Source organism: Mytilus trossulus, chromosome 5, assembly GCF_036588685.1.
Source record: "Mytilus trossulus isolate FHL-02 chromosome 5, PNRI_Mtr1.1.1.hap1, whole genome shotgun sequence".
NCBI lineage: Eukaryota > Metazoa > Mollusca > Bivalvia > Mytilida > Mytilidae > Mytilus > Mytilus trossulus.
This window is the reverse complement of record NC_086377.1, coordinates 266,487-283,203: the sequence shown is the minus strand read 5'-3', so window position 1 is coordinate 283,203 and position 16,717 is coordinate 266,487. Positions and strand designations below refer to the sequence as shown.

The 16,717-nt window shown below is 33.1% G+C and overlaps 1 protein-coding gene across 10 annotated transcripts in view; it reads right to left on the bottom strand.

Moving 5' to 3' along the window:
* The window catches only part of LOC134718429 (tight junction protein ZO-1-like), a 117,970-nt gene that overhangs the window by 82,551 nt on the left and 18,702 nt on the right, over positions 1–16,717 (bottom strand). For 8 of the 10 annotated variants that reach the window (XM_063580928.1, XM_063580930.1, XM_063580933.1 and 5 more), the window contains exon 4: positions 13,727–13,762. The exons of 1 other annotated variant lie outside the window; for it this stretch is intronic. In XM_063580928.1, the coding sequence (XP_063436998.1) occupies positions 13,727–13,762 (36 nt within the window). Of the gene's footprint in view, positions 1–9,242; positions 9,354–13,726; positions 13,763–16,717 lie in introns of those variants that run through there. One more of the 10 variants, XM_063580941.1, reaches the window with a different exon arrangement.

The window sequence follows — 16,717 nt, the reverse complement described above, 5'->3', positions numbered from 1 at the left end:
TCCAGTTTCAAATTCTTCACTTTTCACTGTTCCATGAAAATTCCTACCACATAAACATTGTTTTCTTATAACGGAAAATGTAACAATATAAATTAAGCACCAATAAGCCACTGGGCTTTCTAGATAAAACTCTTTTTGTTACCCCCCCCCCCTTTTTTTTTTTTACAAATTGAGGATTTGCATCTGTAGTGAAGTGCATGTTAAGGGATGACAATTTAGTAAGTCAGTCAAGGTTTACCTCATATTCTGTGTTATTCAAAACCTTATTATACATAACATGATACATGTAAATTCATAAAACTTAAATCTTTCAAAGATTGCAATTTAAATCTCAAGGTATGTGTCAAATTCGTGCAACTCACAACAATCAAGTTGCATATTTAAAATCATTAAATAATAAGACATGAATACAAAATTAACTTGTTTTTAATTCTCGGATATAATTGAAAGGTATAAATCTACTATCATTAATGTAAACAACATTACAGGGGGTAATAACAACAGGTAGATATACAGGTGAGACACTCAGGTGAGACACACACCTGTACCATTACAGGGGGTAATAACAACAGGTAGATATACAGGTGAGACACTCAGGTGAGACACACACCTGTACCATTACAGGGGGTAATAACAACAGGTAGATATACAGGTTAGACACTCATGTGAGACACACACCTGTACCATTACAGGGGGTAATAACAACAGGTAGATATACAGGTTAAACACTCAGGTGAGACACACACCTGTACCATTACCGGGGGCAATAACAACAGGTAGATATACAGGTTAGACACTCAGGTGAGACACACACCTGTACCATTACAGGGGGTAATAACAACAGGTAGATATACAGGTTAGACACACAGGTGAGACACACACCTGTACCATTACAGGGGGTAATAACAACAGGTAGATATACAGGTTAGACACTCAGGTGAGACACACACCTGTACCATTACAGGGGGTAATAACAACAGGTAGATATACAGGTTAGACACTCAGATGAGACACACACCTGTACCATTACAGGGGGTAATAACAACAGGTAGATATACAGGTGAGACACTCAGGTGAGACACACACCTGTACCATTACAGGGGGTAATAACAACAGGTAGATATACAGGTTAGACACTCAGGTGAGACACACACCTGTACCATTACAGGGGGTAATAACAATAGGTAGACACACAAGTGAGACACACAGGTGAGACACACAGGTAGACACACAGGTGAGACACACAGGTAGATACACAGGTGAGACACACCTTTACCATGACATGTAACATGTATATTTATCTTGGTAATTATTTGGTGGAATGTCATTAGTTTAAACATATTTATTCATTTAAGGTGGATTGGGAAACAAGTTTTGTATAAGCAACTTATACTTAAATCCCTTTCCTCTTTGGAGTGCAAGTGCTGCCTTGTAGCGGCATTAGCATGCTCTTTTTTTAATTCTACAAGGATGCATTTAACATGCAAGAGATATTGCTCTCTCTCTTAACACGAGTCAGTCATTTATCGTTTGCTTCTGACGAACTATCATTGTTTCCTGAAGACCATACTCACAAATAGTGTTAAGGGAGAGTTGAAAATTCAGTCCCGGAACGGGAATGGAACCCAGAACATTTGTGTTAGAAGTGTGATGCACTAACCACTACACCAAGGCTCTCTGGTATGTCATTAGTCTAACCAATGTCTTGATTGCCAGCTGGCCAAACTAAGAAATTCTTCATAATGGCAATGACACCAAAGGTAGAGGTTGGTATGGCCTCTTACATGGCTCATACCACTGATGCACTAACCACTACACCAAGGCTCTCTGGTATGTCATTAGTCTAACCAATGTCTTGATTGCCAGCTGGCCAAACTAAGAAATTCTCCATAATGGCAATGACACCAAAGGTAGAGCTTGGTATGGCCTCTTAAATGGCTCATACCACTGATTCACTAAGACTCCAGCCTTCACAATAAACTTTTGAAGATGTGGTGTTAGTGCCAATGAGACAACTCTCCATTCAAATAACAATTTAAAAAGTAAACCATTATAGGTTAAAGTACGGCCTTCAATACGGAGCCTTGGCTCACACTGAACAACAAGCTATAAAAGGCCCCAAAATTACTAGTGTAAAACCATTCAAACGGGACAAGCAAAAACTCAGCTCTTTGCCTGAAAACTATACAAAGAAGATGAATTAACACACAGATTGATCTTGTGAATGATTTGGCACCTCTTTAAGAGTCCAATGGTTAATAAGCCTTACTAAGGTGGCACTAAATAGATACAATTGAGAAAGGAAATGGGGAATGTGTCAAAGCGACAACAACGTGCCTATAGAGCTGACAACAGCCAAAAGGCCACTGAATTGAAGCGAGAAATCCTGCAACCGGAGGTGTCCTCCAGCTGGCCTCGTAAAGAATATGTATTCTAGATTTGTTTGGGGTTAGCAGGAAACACGTAAACAGATAGTTTGCATATGAGGAAGAAAATCATTGAAGTTTTATCTTAAATGAAATCAAGACTATGAAACGAAAACATCACATGCAACAAAGATATATTTCTTACAGGAAACAGTTTACATCGTAGATAATAGTTACTTAAACCTTGTCAGATTTTGCCAGCAAACAGCTATGAAACCAAATGGAAGACCTGCAGTCAAGCAAAATTTATTCTATTAAATGAGAAGACCTACTTGTGTGTGTTGCTTCTCTTCCTTAAACAATAAATTAAACAGCATGTCTTTGAGTCCTCATCGCTTTAGATTATTCAGTTTGGTTTTTTTTTTTAGGAATATGTAAATAAAGGTGTCCAAATATTGTTTCCGTCATCGAATAGACTTTTAAGACTATTAAGACAAAACTTCCAATTAGGACTTCAAAATTACACATCATTTTCATAGTTACTTTTTCTGTATATATACTTGTCTTGTCTCCGTATGAGCCTCCTTTAATTAGGAGCACCACCATGAGTTATGGAGTATAAACATGATAAAGGAGGATATTTGGAGCCTGTATCGGTACAGATTATTGTGAGCATTTGCCTACCCAATTCCTCAACCAGGCTGTGATGGGTCTTATTACCAGATTTTAATAAGTTAACCTTCCCCAAACATAATACAATGCAATAAAATAAAACATACTATGAATGGGAGGAAGTTAAGAATCAGATCTTCTCTAACATTGATTAAACTATGAACATTCATTTGTACCTTGTTGATATTAAACGTAATATTTTCTAAGTTATATTTCTATTTATCTCAGGTATTTACAAATGATCCAAGTGTTTAGAGTTTTACTATGATTGAGATCTAGATCAAGGTTTAACTTACAATGTAATCTTGATTGCTCAATAAAAACAAACACTTACATAACTATGATCTCCTTAAAAATGTCACATAGGTAGTACAATATTTAAATCTGACATGTTTCAAGTGGCACATAATACCAGATTAGAAATTTTCTAAATTTTTTAGAGATTTTTTTTACTGTTATATGTTATCCGAGGTTCATTAAGGTAAACGAAAAATGTGAATTAACATAATTTTAAAGCAGTCATTGTGACAATTATTTCTATTGTAATTAAATCTTTTTTGAGTGTTTAAGTCAACTCTTGATAGTGGCATTTAATTCTATACACATCTATTACCTTTTTTACAATATTTTTAAATACAAGAGGCTCACAGTCAGCAGGGGCAGATCCAGCTATTTAAAAAAAGGGGGGGGGGAGTTTCAAACACAGGTTAAAGAATGCATTTATCGTCCAAAAAAGGGGGCGTTCCAACCCCCAAACCCACCCCCTTGAATCTGCCACTGGTCAGACTGAGAACAAACTGAATCAGTAACAATGTATAATCATTTGAAAAGCTATAGTAACTGTTCATGGCAAATGCACAGACACAGTTTGGTAGCCGATCACCTGCTCCCCCAATGTACATCCCACAGAAATCCAGTTAAAAATCATGCATTTCTTTTACTTTCTACCAATATTTAGCAAAAATAAAGAAAACATTTACAAATGAATAAAATGTTAATAAATAGTTGGAATACCATGAAAAAATCTTTTTACTGTTTAAAATTTGGCTTTAAATCAGTAAAATATAATTTTCCTTTGTTAGGTGATGTACAGAAGTCCAATCAATCATACATTACTCCAGAAATAACATGAATAAATAAATAAAATATTGTCACGTCTTGTCAAAACAGTGGCATCAAGTCATTGAACCTTGATATAATTAACAGTAAATCACACCAGAACAATGTTATACTCAGATTGTGGCATATTTGAACCTCAAGATTTTGGTTTTTAAATATAATTTATCCTTTTCCTACAAAGTTTGTGGCATATGAATTGATCCTTAATATAAGTTTTAGTAAATCATACCAGAACAATGTTGTACACAGATTGTGGCATATTTGAACCTTGATACAGTTAAAAGTGCATCAATGCAAAAAAATTACATTTTAAAGAGATTTTGGCTTTTACAACTAATTTATCTTTTTTTTATAAAGATTCAATGTTGCATAAAAATTGATCCTTGGTCAAATGTAATTTATCCTTTTCCTACAAAGTTTGTGGCATATGAATTCAGATCACTGGTCAAATATAACTTACGTGGCACATAAATTGATCCTTGGTCAAATGTAATTTATCCTTTTTCTCCTATAAAGATTCAATGTGGCATATATCCCCTGTCAAAATGCAACCATGGTTGACCATGGTTACCATCGCTAACCATTGATAACCATGGTCAAACCATGGTTGGATGTGCTGAAACCCATGGTCAACCATGGTTAACCATGATTGTGACCATGGTCAACATCTGACCATGGTTGACCATGCCCTATTTAACCATGGTTAACTATGGTTTTCCACGTTTGTGACCATGGTAAACATCTGACCATGGTTGACCATGGTCTAATCAACCGTGGTCAATTTGACAACCATGGTCTTGCACCTGACCATGGTCAACTTGACAACCTGGACCATGGTGAAATAAAATGATCTGGATTATACCCATGGGAATTTATATCAAATTGTAAAATTACTTTGAGACTTTCAACATTAAAAAATCGTGCTCGTTTTTTAAGTGGTACAATGTTATTGACAATTTTTAATTTCTTTCTTCCCAAGAGGTAAATTGTGACCTTTCATGATTATTTCAATAACAATATAGTCTCTGTACATTTTAAAACACACATAAACTGAGCAGTAAAGCTATAGTGGCAGAGAATGCTAGTTACAGTCGGTTCAATTTTTGGACTTTAAGTTTTACAAACTGGAAGTTGGAACTTACTTTCGATCAGCAGATCAGTATAATTTCCTTGTTTTTTAACAGTTGGACGCTGTCATTTAACGATGTATTTCTTTCTTCCAAAGACGTTATTTCTGACTTTCTCTCCAAGTTCATAAATCTGCCTTTCTTTATCATTATACGGCATATTTTAAGAACTTGAAAACATTTCAGAGTCATATCTTTAGTCTTTATTGTTTATGTTTATTCCCCAGCCGGAAACACGTGCGACGTCATGATCAATTATTATCACCAACCGTTAACTATGATTCACTCAGTGCGAAACATTTAAATGACTTGGAACATCACGTGATCTCAGTAAAGTTATTTCGCGCTTTAAAACTCAAGTGAAGGATTTGATGTCCAGTGGCACGTAAAGAAGATTTGTTATCAGATAAGTACATTCACAGGAAATCCGTTTGAAATTTTGTTTAAAAGATATAAAAATTGTTACAGTATTTGATTTGGCGTTCATTAATTGAACACATGCCACTTGAAATGGGTCTTTAAATTTTTTTGTCAGTGTCAGCAGTGGCGGATCCAGAGGGGGGGTTCCGGGGGTCCGCACCCCCCCTTTATTTTGGCCGATCAATGCATTTGAATCGGGACATATGTTTGCACCCCCCTGCACCCCCCCTTTGCCCTGGGCTAGCACCCCCCCTTTCGAAAATACCTGCATCCGCCACTGGTGTCAGTTATCCATATCAACATAAATTTTATATTTAAGATAAATTAATTGTTTTTAATTCCAGGTGTAACTGATAAAACTGTACAATATGAAAATTTTGTCAATTTATAATTCCGATGGTAAAATAATTTACACAATCATTCTTTTGTTTGAAAGGTAAACCAAAAAAAAAGGGGGGTTACAATTATTTGTTTAAACAAAAACATGTTCATAATGTTTATTTTGTTGTTATGTTTTTTATTATTAAAAATTTGCAAAAGAAGATAAAAACATTTTTGATCCTTAAAATCTGTTATTTTATACAAATTATCAAGAGCAATTGATTCTTTGTGGAAAATTTTATGTTCTTGCAGGTGGAAACTGCTTTTCAATTTATGGATGACCATTTCTGCAAGGGTAGCTTTAAAGAGTTTCATGCAATTCAGCATTTGTTGGTAGTCCTGACACAAAAAGGAAGAGAAGTATACAGGCTCCATAACAAGTAGACAAACTGTTTCAAGATAATTGAAGATTGATTTGACAAGAATGTAAAATGGTCAACCATGGTTTAATGGAGATGGTTGACCATGGTTGACTCATCAATAACCATGGTTGGAGCCATGGTTGACCATGGTTGTAACCACAGTTGACCATGGTTGTAACCACGGTTGACCATGGTTGACCATGGTTCCTACCATGGTTGACCCATCAATAACCATGGTTCCAACAATGGTCAACCATGGTCATTAAAACCATGGTTAACCATGGTCGGCCAATTAACAATTTTGTCAAACCATGGTCAACCATGGTCATACAACCATGGTTGACCATGGTTAACCATGGTTCTAACCATGGTTCAAACTGCACACTGACAGGGGAAATTGATCCTTGGTCAAATGTAATTTATCATTTTTTTCTACAAAGATTGTGGCATATAAATTGATCCTTGGTCAAATGTAACTTATCATTTTTTCCTACAAAGATAGTGGCATATGAATTCAGATCACTGGTCAAATATAACTTACCTTTTCCTACAAAGATTGTGGCATATAAATTGATCGTTGGTCAAATGTAATTTATCCTTTTTCTACAAAGATTGTGGCATATAAATTGATCGTTGGTCAAATGTAATTTATCCTTTTTCTATAAAGATTGTGGCACATAAATTGATCCTTCTTCATTCCAGAAAAAAATACAATGTAAAGAATGTGGCATCATTGATTGAGAATTGATGTACTATTTATAAAACACAAACCAGAGCTATTTATTTCTAAAACTTATCTCAACATAAGATAGGATCAAGGGGTTTTACCAGGCGCAACATTCCACACAAGTTTGTTTTCCATTTCTGTTTGTTATTTTGCTATCGTTACAACATAGAAAAAGTAACATTTCAAATATTTTAGGTTGAAGCATCAGACATGATAAAAGAGGCATTTTTTGTCAAAAATCAAATTTGGTAATTTTAATAAAAGTTATAAAATCCCACAGATTAGAGACACAATTTGTATGATTATTACACACATCATTTGCACAAAAATGAGGGTGGGGATGGGGGAAGAGGGACTTGAAACACCATTTTGAGCAAAAGTGGGAAAAGGGATGTTTAACAACACTTTCAGCACCCATGGAGTAAAGGAAGTTTAGTGCTTCTTTCAGCCTCTGTGGGGTTAGGAACTTTAACACCACTTTCAGCCTCTATGGGGAGGGAACTTTAACACCACTTTCAGCCTCTATGGGGAGGGACCTTTAACACCACTTTCAGCCTCTATGGGGTTAGGAACTTTAACACCACTTTCAGCCTCTATGGGGAGGGAACTTTAACACCACTTTCAGCCTCTATGGGGTTAGGAACTTTAACACCACTTTCAACCTCTATGGGGTAAAGTTTGTTTATTGCCACTTTCAGCCCAAGTGGGACAAAGGACGTTAACACCAAGTTATCATCAGTGTGATAAATGAAGCAGCAGTATTAGAAGCGATTGTCTTACCTTCTGTAGGGAAACTAGCATACAAGTGTTTGTCCTGTGCACAGGATATTATTTTCAGTATTAAACATCTCACTTAAATTAAATGTACATCAAGTTAATTTTGAGGGTGCAGTGATTTAAATTTACATGATAGTCATGCATTTGATTGTGATTCAACAGGATTATTCAACTTTAAAGCTGACAGAAATATGTAAAATTATAGCAATATCAAATAAAACCTGTAGACTACACTCTCTCCCTAATTATGAATTCAATATACATACTTCCATTGGGAGTTTACCTATTTATATTGAAAGAAAAAACCTCAGATGACAATAACATAGATCACATTAAAATTTAATCTAACATTCCGATGTTTCTTCAGGATTAACATATCATTACCATAAAAACCTCTGTTTACATCAAATAAGATTAGCAAGTCATTTAAATAAATTTGCATATTTTATATTAAATAGTGCTCATCTTACAATCTGGTGGTAGTTTTAGTCTGCATTCTAATTTAAAGATTTTGTTTACATAAATATAAAATAAGTCCCCCCTTTTTGGAAGTTATTTAGCTGCTGTCAAATTAATGTCCCCCGATAAGGAAGAGAGTTGAGTTCTTATAAAAGATGTTCTAAGCCACCAATTCCTGTATGTGACTGTCTAAAGTCTGTCTGTAATTCTGTGGTGGTTACTTTATGAACAGGAGTAACATCAAGTACTGGTCCACTAACAGTCAATTTGGCGGTAAAAAGTTTAAAAGACCACGTTTGGCTGTACTGTATTTTTAGAAGCAAAAAAACTTCAAGAACCAGTTAAACTAATTCCATCAAGACGATTCATGACCTTTGATAACTTCATCTCTTGTACAAAAAGACTCATCTATATTGATAATGGTATATGCCTGCTTCAGTTAACCAGTTTGACATCTTTCACATTGATTTATTTTGATATTTAATGTCACTTTCAGCACTATTGTTTTGGCATTGTTTTGATTGGTGGAGGAAACTGGAGTGCTCAGACAGAACCACCAACCCCCTGTAGGAAAAACCTCTGCAATCCCACTGTACTAAGATTTAACTACCAGAATGACCATTTTTTCATATCATGCAGTCATCGAATTATTTTTTTCTTTTCCAAGTAATTACATTAATTCATTTATTACAAAACCTCTCAATCATAAAGTTTAGAGCATGTGCTTGTTAAAAATATTTCCAGGATCAGATTTTTTTAAAAAGTAATACAATTATGTCCTTCCTAAATACACAAGCCATTATAACAAGTATTAAATTCAATCTCTACATACCCAATTGTTAAAGATCCTTTAAATAAGTCACAAATAATACAAAAATCAAGTTGAAAATTTCAAAAATGCTGGCATTTAAATAATCCACACAGTAACAGGACATGTAATCCTAATATAGAGACAGTTTATAACAATATGACATTGATGGATATCACCTCTATAAATATGTCAAACTCAGTGTTTTCATTAAGAACCGGCCGCCGGCCATTTTGAACTGTTCAAATCAATTTCTGGCCGGTTCAGTTGTCCTTAACAAAAAAAAAAAAAAGTCCGATTTTTTTTATCAGATCTTTTTATATTAAAATCATGACAACGGAGTTCGAAGATTTGTGTTTATATTTTAAACCGACATGCGGTTGCAACGACGATTTTCATTGGCTGTTATTTCAGACTTCCTGTTTGACACACGTGCTTATCGTTGTTATGATTGAATGAATAGTAATGTACACAGATTCCACTGTACCCTCGCAGCTCTCATGGGGTGTTCCGTAAACGGAGGGATCTACGTACATACATACATAGTTTTACTGTTTATGTGATCTACAACAGACCCCGTCGATCTGCCGGCAACTACAAAGCATCCGAAAAGGGGGCAGGGTACATCGATGAAAAATTGCTTTGGCAGAACTTCTGGTCCCGTTCCAAATCATATATATATTTCTGGTGATAATACTTTCAGTTGTGAGGTATGTAACCCTTTTAAAAGCTATCAAACGAAATTTAGAAGAAGTGGAAGCTCATGTTTTCTTATAAATGAGCCTGGCCAGCACTTCTTCTTTTTCTTTCTTAACACATCTTTTCATACCACCGGGATAATGGGAAGGGGGATATTTAAAACTGCTGCGTGCAGGGGAAGTGCTGTCCAAATTTTTTTAGGGGTCCCCAAAGGTAGGACAAGTATCTGGTTTTAAATGTAAATAGCACAATAATTTTCTTATTGTCCCATGTCCCTATTTAAATAAAATTAACCTCTTTTCAGGTTCAGAGTTTTTGCTACTACATGTAACCTTTTATCAACAATTATTATATAGCCAGAAATAAATTATGATGCTCAATGTAGTATTTTTTTATTCTGAGGATGATCAGATGTTGCTGGTGAACTCTATTTTGGCATGAATAACAAGTTTTTATACATAAGTGTCATTGAATTGTATCCATCAATCATTCTAATAATTAATCTCTTAGTGAAGTGATATAAATGAAAATATTTCAATATTATACTTTCTGACTTAGTGATGTTAGATATTTAAATTCAATTTTTTTACTTAGAAAAACTTTAGGTTGCCTACATTAACAGTGGTACTGTAAAAGTGACATTTTTAGAACAATTATAATTTTCTGCCATGCCCAGAATTCAGGATTTTGTGTCTATTTTTTTTTTTAATCTTTGATGGTGGGGAAAGTGGTAGAAATGACATTTTCAGAACTATAGTTTTATGCCAGGTATGCAGGTTTTTAAGCCTTTTTGTTAAAATTTTGAGGTGGGCTAGTGGTAAAAGTGACATTTTCAGAACTATAATTTAATGCCCAGAATGCGCCAGAATGCAGGATTTTGCGTCTAATTTAAAAAAAATCGTGGGGGGGCAAGCCCCCCCAAACCCCCCCTGTTAGGTTTGGGCCTGCTTAAATCTCTAATTGGCCCCTTCAAACAAAATGAAGTGAAACCCCTGCAAACTAAACACTCTATAGAGTTGTCTCCCTTGGTCATAACAATGAAAACCAGTAATATAACACAATATGATGGGAGATTTTATAACTTTGTACAACACAGATGTGAATATATTAGTGAAATATCGTAAAATTGTCATTACGTGGAAATATCATAAAAATAACATTATCCAGTAAATAATAACCAAATCACAAAAATTATAAATAAGACCGTTAGTTTTCTCGTTTGAATTGTTTTACATTATCATTTCAGGGCCTTTTATAGCTGACTATGCAGTGTGGGCTTTGCTCATTGTTGAAGGCTGTATGGTGACCTATAGTTGTAAATTTCTGGGTCATTTTGGTCTCTTGTGGAGAGTCACATGTCTCAATAGCAATCATACCACATCTTTTTTCATAAATCACAAAATCATAAAATCTTTGGGACATTGTTTGGACAATTCTGCATAGAAAATAAAAGTTTTTGTTTTACTTATTCAAATCTCAGTTACATTGAAGATAATTTTTACTTGGTAATAAAGCATTATATCATTAACAAGAATCATGCCTGCATAAGATACTTTTTTAACGCCCCACTCAATATTTGTCTATGAGTCTAATAAGATAATATTACTTCCATGTTAAGACACAAGTCCCTCTCACGATTCCCTGTCCAGTGAACCTAGAAATCTGGGTCAAACCATAATTTGAGATGAAAAGTTTAAAAACTTTACATCATAATGAACAACTGTATTAAGTTTCAAGTTATTGTGAGTAACATTTTAGTGTAGCATAGAGATAAATTCAGTAAAAAAATTCCCATTGACTTAAATGATAAAGCTTCATTTTAAACTTGAGAGATCAGAAGCTGTCAGATATTATTTTATTAAAGTGCAAATGTAGCCCTTTCTTCTGCAACATTATAAAAACATAATGTCATGCAGTATTTTTCAGCATTTGGTATCTTCATTTGCTCTTTTATAACTTTTGACGCTGATTAAATGCATGTATAAAGGTGCAAAATTTGGAAAATATTGTATAGTGGGTAATTTTTTGCTATTGTGAAATTTTTGCATTTTGTTATATTTTCGAGTATTCAAAACTTTTATCAATACCTTTGAATGTTCACCTTTAAATTGGCGGAATTTATTTTGGAGATTTTGTTCTTTCCACAAAGATATGCGAAAATAACCTGCTATATGTTAATTGGTCTACATAGACATGATAGATATAAAATTTAGTTTATCTTGGTAATAATTAATTAATAAATATATTCAGGAAAAGTGGTAGTATTAGGAACAAGACATTTATATATGGACATTTTATCTGCTGATAAGAAAGAAAATCATAATTAACAATTAAAAGTCCAGGTTAATTATATTTCTGGTTATAGATCACAAATTAGAGGTCAAACAGAGGTCAAATGATCACACATAAAAAGGTTAAGTATTGTCAATAAAACTGCTGAGTAATCAATTATTAGATGATCAATCAAACCTTGTTATTATTCATCGTTTGTAAAACAACAAAGCTTCTTCATCATATAAATCTACAGGGAAAAGTTGATTTTATGTAATGTTAAAAATTAAATCAAAGAATCGTCACCGCTGCGATCTAGCCAATTTTCAGCTAGTTAAAAAATTTCAGGACAACAATTTCAATATTTTTTTTCCATTGCTGATTAAAATCAGATGATTATTGCAAAATTTGATTTCCACCAAAAAACATTACATCTTCATTGTAAAAAATAAGTGTCAACAATAATAGATGCCTCAACAAAATGTTTATGTTGTACATACTAGTACTCGGTAAATAATACACTTTACTGTCAGGGGTTTAATTACCTTTACGCTTAACACTAATATACTGAGTAAAAAACATTATTTCAATATTGGAGAATATACACTGTGAAGTTGCTCTTTGTTCCAAATGTAAATCATGGAATATGAGTCCAAATTCTGATATTATCCGATTAAAATGATTTTTCAATTAATCTTATAACCATATAGTTTTAAAGTAACATATTTATAACACCCTATATAACAAATCTTCCACCTGTATTCTGTGGATATATATTTACACATGCAACACATATTAACCAAACCTTTATATACACATCATTATACAGAAGTGGTAGAGATGTCTGAAATAGTCTATAACAAAGGGAGATAACTCAAAACAATGGGAGATAACTCCCTATTGTAGTTTTGACATAAAAAGTAGGGAGAGATGAAAGGTACAGAGAGAACAAAAAAAATCTTTCAAATTACAATTATATGCATACATGTATATGTACAGTCTGGGTGTGCCAAACTGTTTTAGTGTTTGTCTTACTGAAAAAGAAATTCGACTTTTCCCCTATATATTCAACCAAAAAATCTTATTTAAGTTCTGTCTGGCTGATTAATTTTTTGTCTAGCAAAGTTTGCCTCACCAGAGATTCAAATTTAAGACTTCACCACTAGCAAAAGTGTTCACAATAACTTGTCCTTAAATGCTACATATTGTTCACACTATAAATATATCTTAACTTGTCATTTTTCTCACAATTAACTAATTATATATAAAACCAAAAATACTGTTTTGTGAAAAATATTAAAGACATACTTAGGAGATATCTATTCCAATCAATGATTTTTTTTTTCTCTTTCAGAAAAGTTAATTTCAAAGCAAGTTAAAATTCACATTTTGAGATGGTGAATGGGTTCATTATCTAGGACAATCTATACCATTATTGTAGGGGTCATTATCTAGGACAATCTCTACCACAACTGGTTTACAAACATCACATCAAGTTAATAAATTCCATATATAAAAGGTCAACATGCGGAACTCACCTTATTTTTCTTGACTGACGAGCTACGTTTTAATCCCTTCATTTTAAAAGAAAACATAATCCACTGTTTAATGCAATGTCCAAAATAACCAAAGAATAGTTATATATTCTACTCAATTCCAAAACGAGGTTCATCAAAAGACAAGTCGTTTAATTGCCTCTAATGCATTCAATTATTAAGTTTGATAATTTTATCCATTTTTCACTTCTTTTCCTAAACCATTAATTCACCAACACACAACAATGTAGAAGATTTGATCTGTAACATCTTGATCCAAATATATATCCAAAACACAGACTTGTCTTTAGTTTTATATTTGAATTTAAATTTTTGTTGCCACCGAGACTAATCTATCACAATAGGTATAACATATAAATCATCTGTAAAGCACATAACATTTTCCTTACATTTAAAACACACAAAACTTTCATCACACATATATCACTATCTCCGCTATATCCTTGTCTAATTCATTGGTTTGCGTAATATTTTATATTTGTTTTCAAACTTCAATTGAATATTTATGCACTATAATATTCTCTTACGTTAAGTAAAGTAAATGTTGCACATTTATGTACATGTATATAATGCCTCCCCCTCACTAACCACATACATATACCATGTACATGTATAAACACAGTTATAGATAAAGTGTGGTCATTTTTTATGACATTAATAACGTTTTATCATGTCCTTCACAACAAATTAAACACATAAATCTATTGTTATGAAACCAGAAATAGATTAATTCCCACCGACTCAATAAATCAAGTTTTTACTCCAAAATTTTCCTTGGTGGAACGATAAACAGTTTTTTCCCTTTGAACAAAGTTTTGTGTTCGTTCATTTAATAATTCTAGATTTTACTGTAAACTTGACATTTTTTATCTAGATTCTACTGTAATCTTGACGTTTTTATTTGTAAGATCAGACAGTTTCTACTGTTAATTTCTGATCAATGTAACAGAAATATCAATTCTCACCAATTGTACATTTTACTAGAAACATCTAGTTCATGAATAAAGGAAAGATTTGTTTGCTCAACTTTATATCGTCCCATTAACGTGAAAACTTTGAATAAATGGACGATATATATGTATTCAGTCTCCGAGTAACGATCCTACTAAAACAGATATGTATGTTTTAACGTCCTCGTTCAAATCTAACCGGTTTAATACATATCAAAGTTTCTCCTTTGTTAAAGTGGTTATAGATTTTCTACCAGAGAAACTATTTTTCAAAAATAATGTTAAAATTAATCACAATTAAACTTTAAATGTCAAATGGAGATTTTCTCATTCAGGACAACCCTAATAGGCATATACGAGAAGCAGATCCTAAACAACAGTGTATCCAACTTTAGAACCACTCAAATTCATGTATAGTAGCAACAACAAAAAAAGTTGACTAGCAGAACTCTGTAAATTTCAGTCAAAATTGTCCTGCATTGAATTTCCTTTTATTTCAATGATCCAACAATCATAAGCTTGATAAGTTTTAATTCCTTTGAGGATAGCTGTACATTTAATAATGTGTCTGATAATGTGATACGTTAGCATCCACAACAATTAGGCAAAACAGGTGCCCTTAGTTCCAGTAGAGCCACGGAAATACCGAAATTGTAAGATAGGTCCATAAAAATAGTCCCACACACAAGTAGATCTATTGCCTCTGGAGAATGCTGCGGTTTACTGCCCTGTCTTTTCTTATTTGTAAACACAGGTCCAAAGAAAAGAAACTTATTCCAACATATTTTTGTAATCTGAAGGTCTACCTCCACTATGGACCTGTCAAATATGTGGCCTAAACTGTTCTTAATATCTACTCATATTTACTGGATTATTTTTCCAATAATCAACAAGTTATAACAACTGTTATAAATTTAAGTAAATATTTAGGCACTTAAAACATCCACTTGATTATGCCACAATTAAACAGAAATCATGTGACAATTTTACGACCTCATTAAAGTTTGTCTGAGTGACATTTAATTAATTTTACCATCAAAATATTAAGATATCAAAGTCTATCTTGTCTATACTAGAATGGTAATACACAAAATCGGCAAATAAATAATTTTTACAAGGAATTTATTGTGGTTTGTTGTTATTCCTGCACTTATAACATACAAACGTTGAATAACTGTTCAAATCCAGAACAATGGTAAAATAAACAGGAATTAATCCAGCTTTCCTGCAAACAATTTAATTGCAGCTATTTCCTGTTGGAATATTGGTGCATTAGAAACATGAGAGAACAAGGTCTTAAATCATCTAGTTCATAAATTTCATTTTTACACACTACTGTTTTGGTTGAATAGAAGTCCTGTTAAATATAGGTATATTATTAGGTTGCAATCACTTTTTAAAAAAACTTCTGTTGTTCTGAAGTCCTTTGCTGAACACAATATATGACTTTAGGGGTTCCTTCAAATTTCTTTATTGCACAAGAGATTGGCAAAAAAACAAACAAGTTGTTCTTAGAAAGTATGTGACAAGGTTTTTTACGCCTCTTCCTTTCCTCAGTGACTATACTCTATACAGTATTATTTATTACAATTCCTCCTTTCTCTTGATATATTTAAGTATGTCCACAAAAAGATTGTCAAAAAATAAAAATTCTTCATTCAAAATATGAACATTTTTAAACATTGTACGTCAAATGTTGTTCTTCATTAAAAATATGACTTTTTCTAAACATTGTTACAATTCCTTCGTTACTCCTCAGATATAAAGTAGTATAACATAGTACATTTTGACTCATACTTATTTCACCCTACAACCCACAACAAAAGAATCGTCCAGTATTGACATAGTATATCAAACACACTCGATGTTCTTACAAATTCTACTTTTAAACGTCTTTAAATTTGATTTATAATATAGTAAAACTGTTCAATGCTGAAGAATTTAATTGAAGAATAACATTGTATAGAGGTGATCACCTTTAGATTGTATTAAATATGTTTTTACATGTTCACATAAAAGTGTG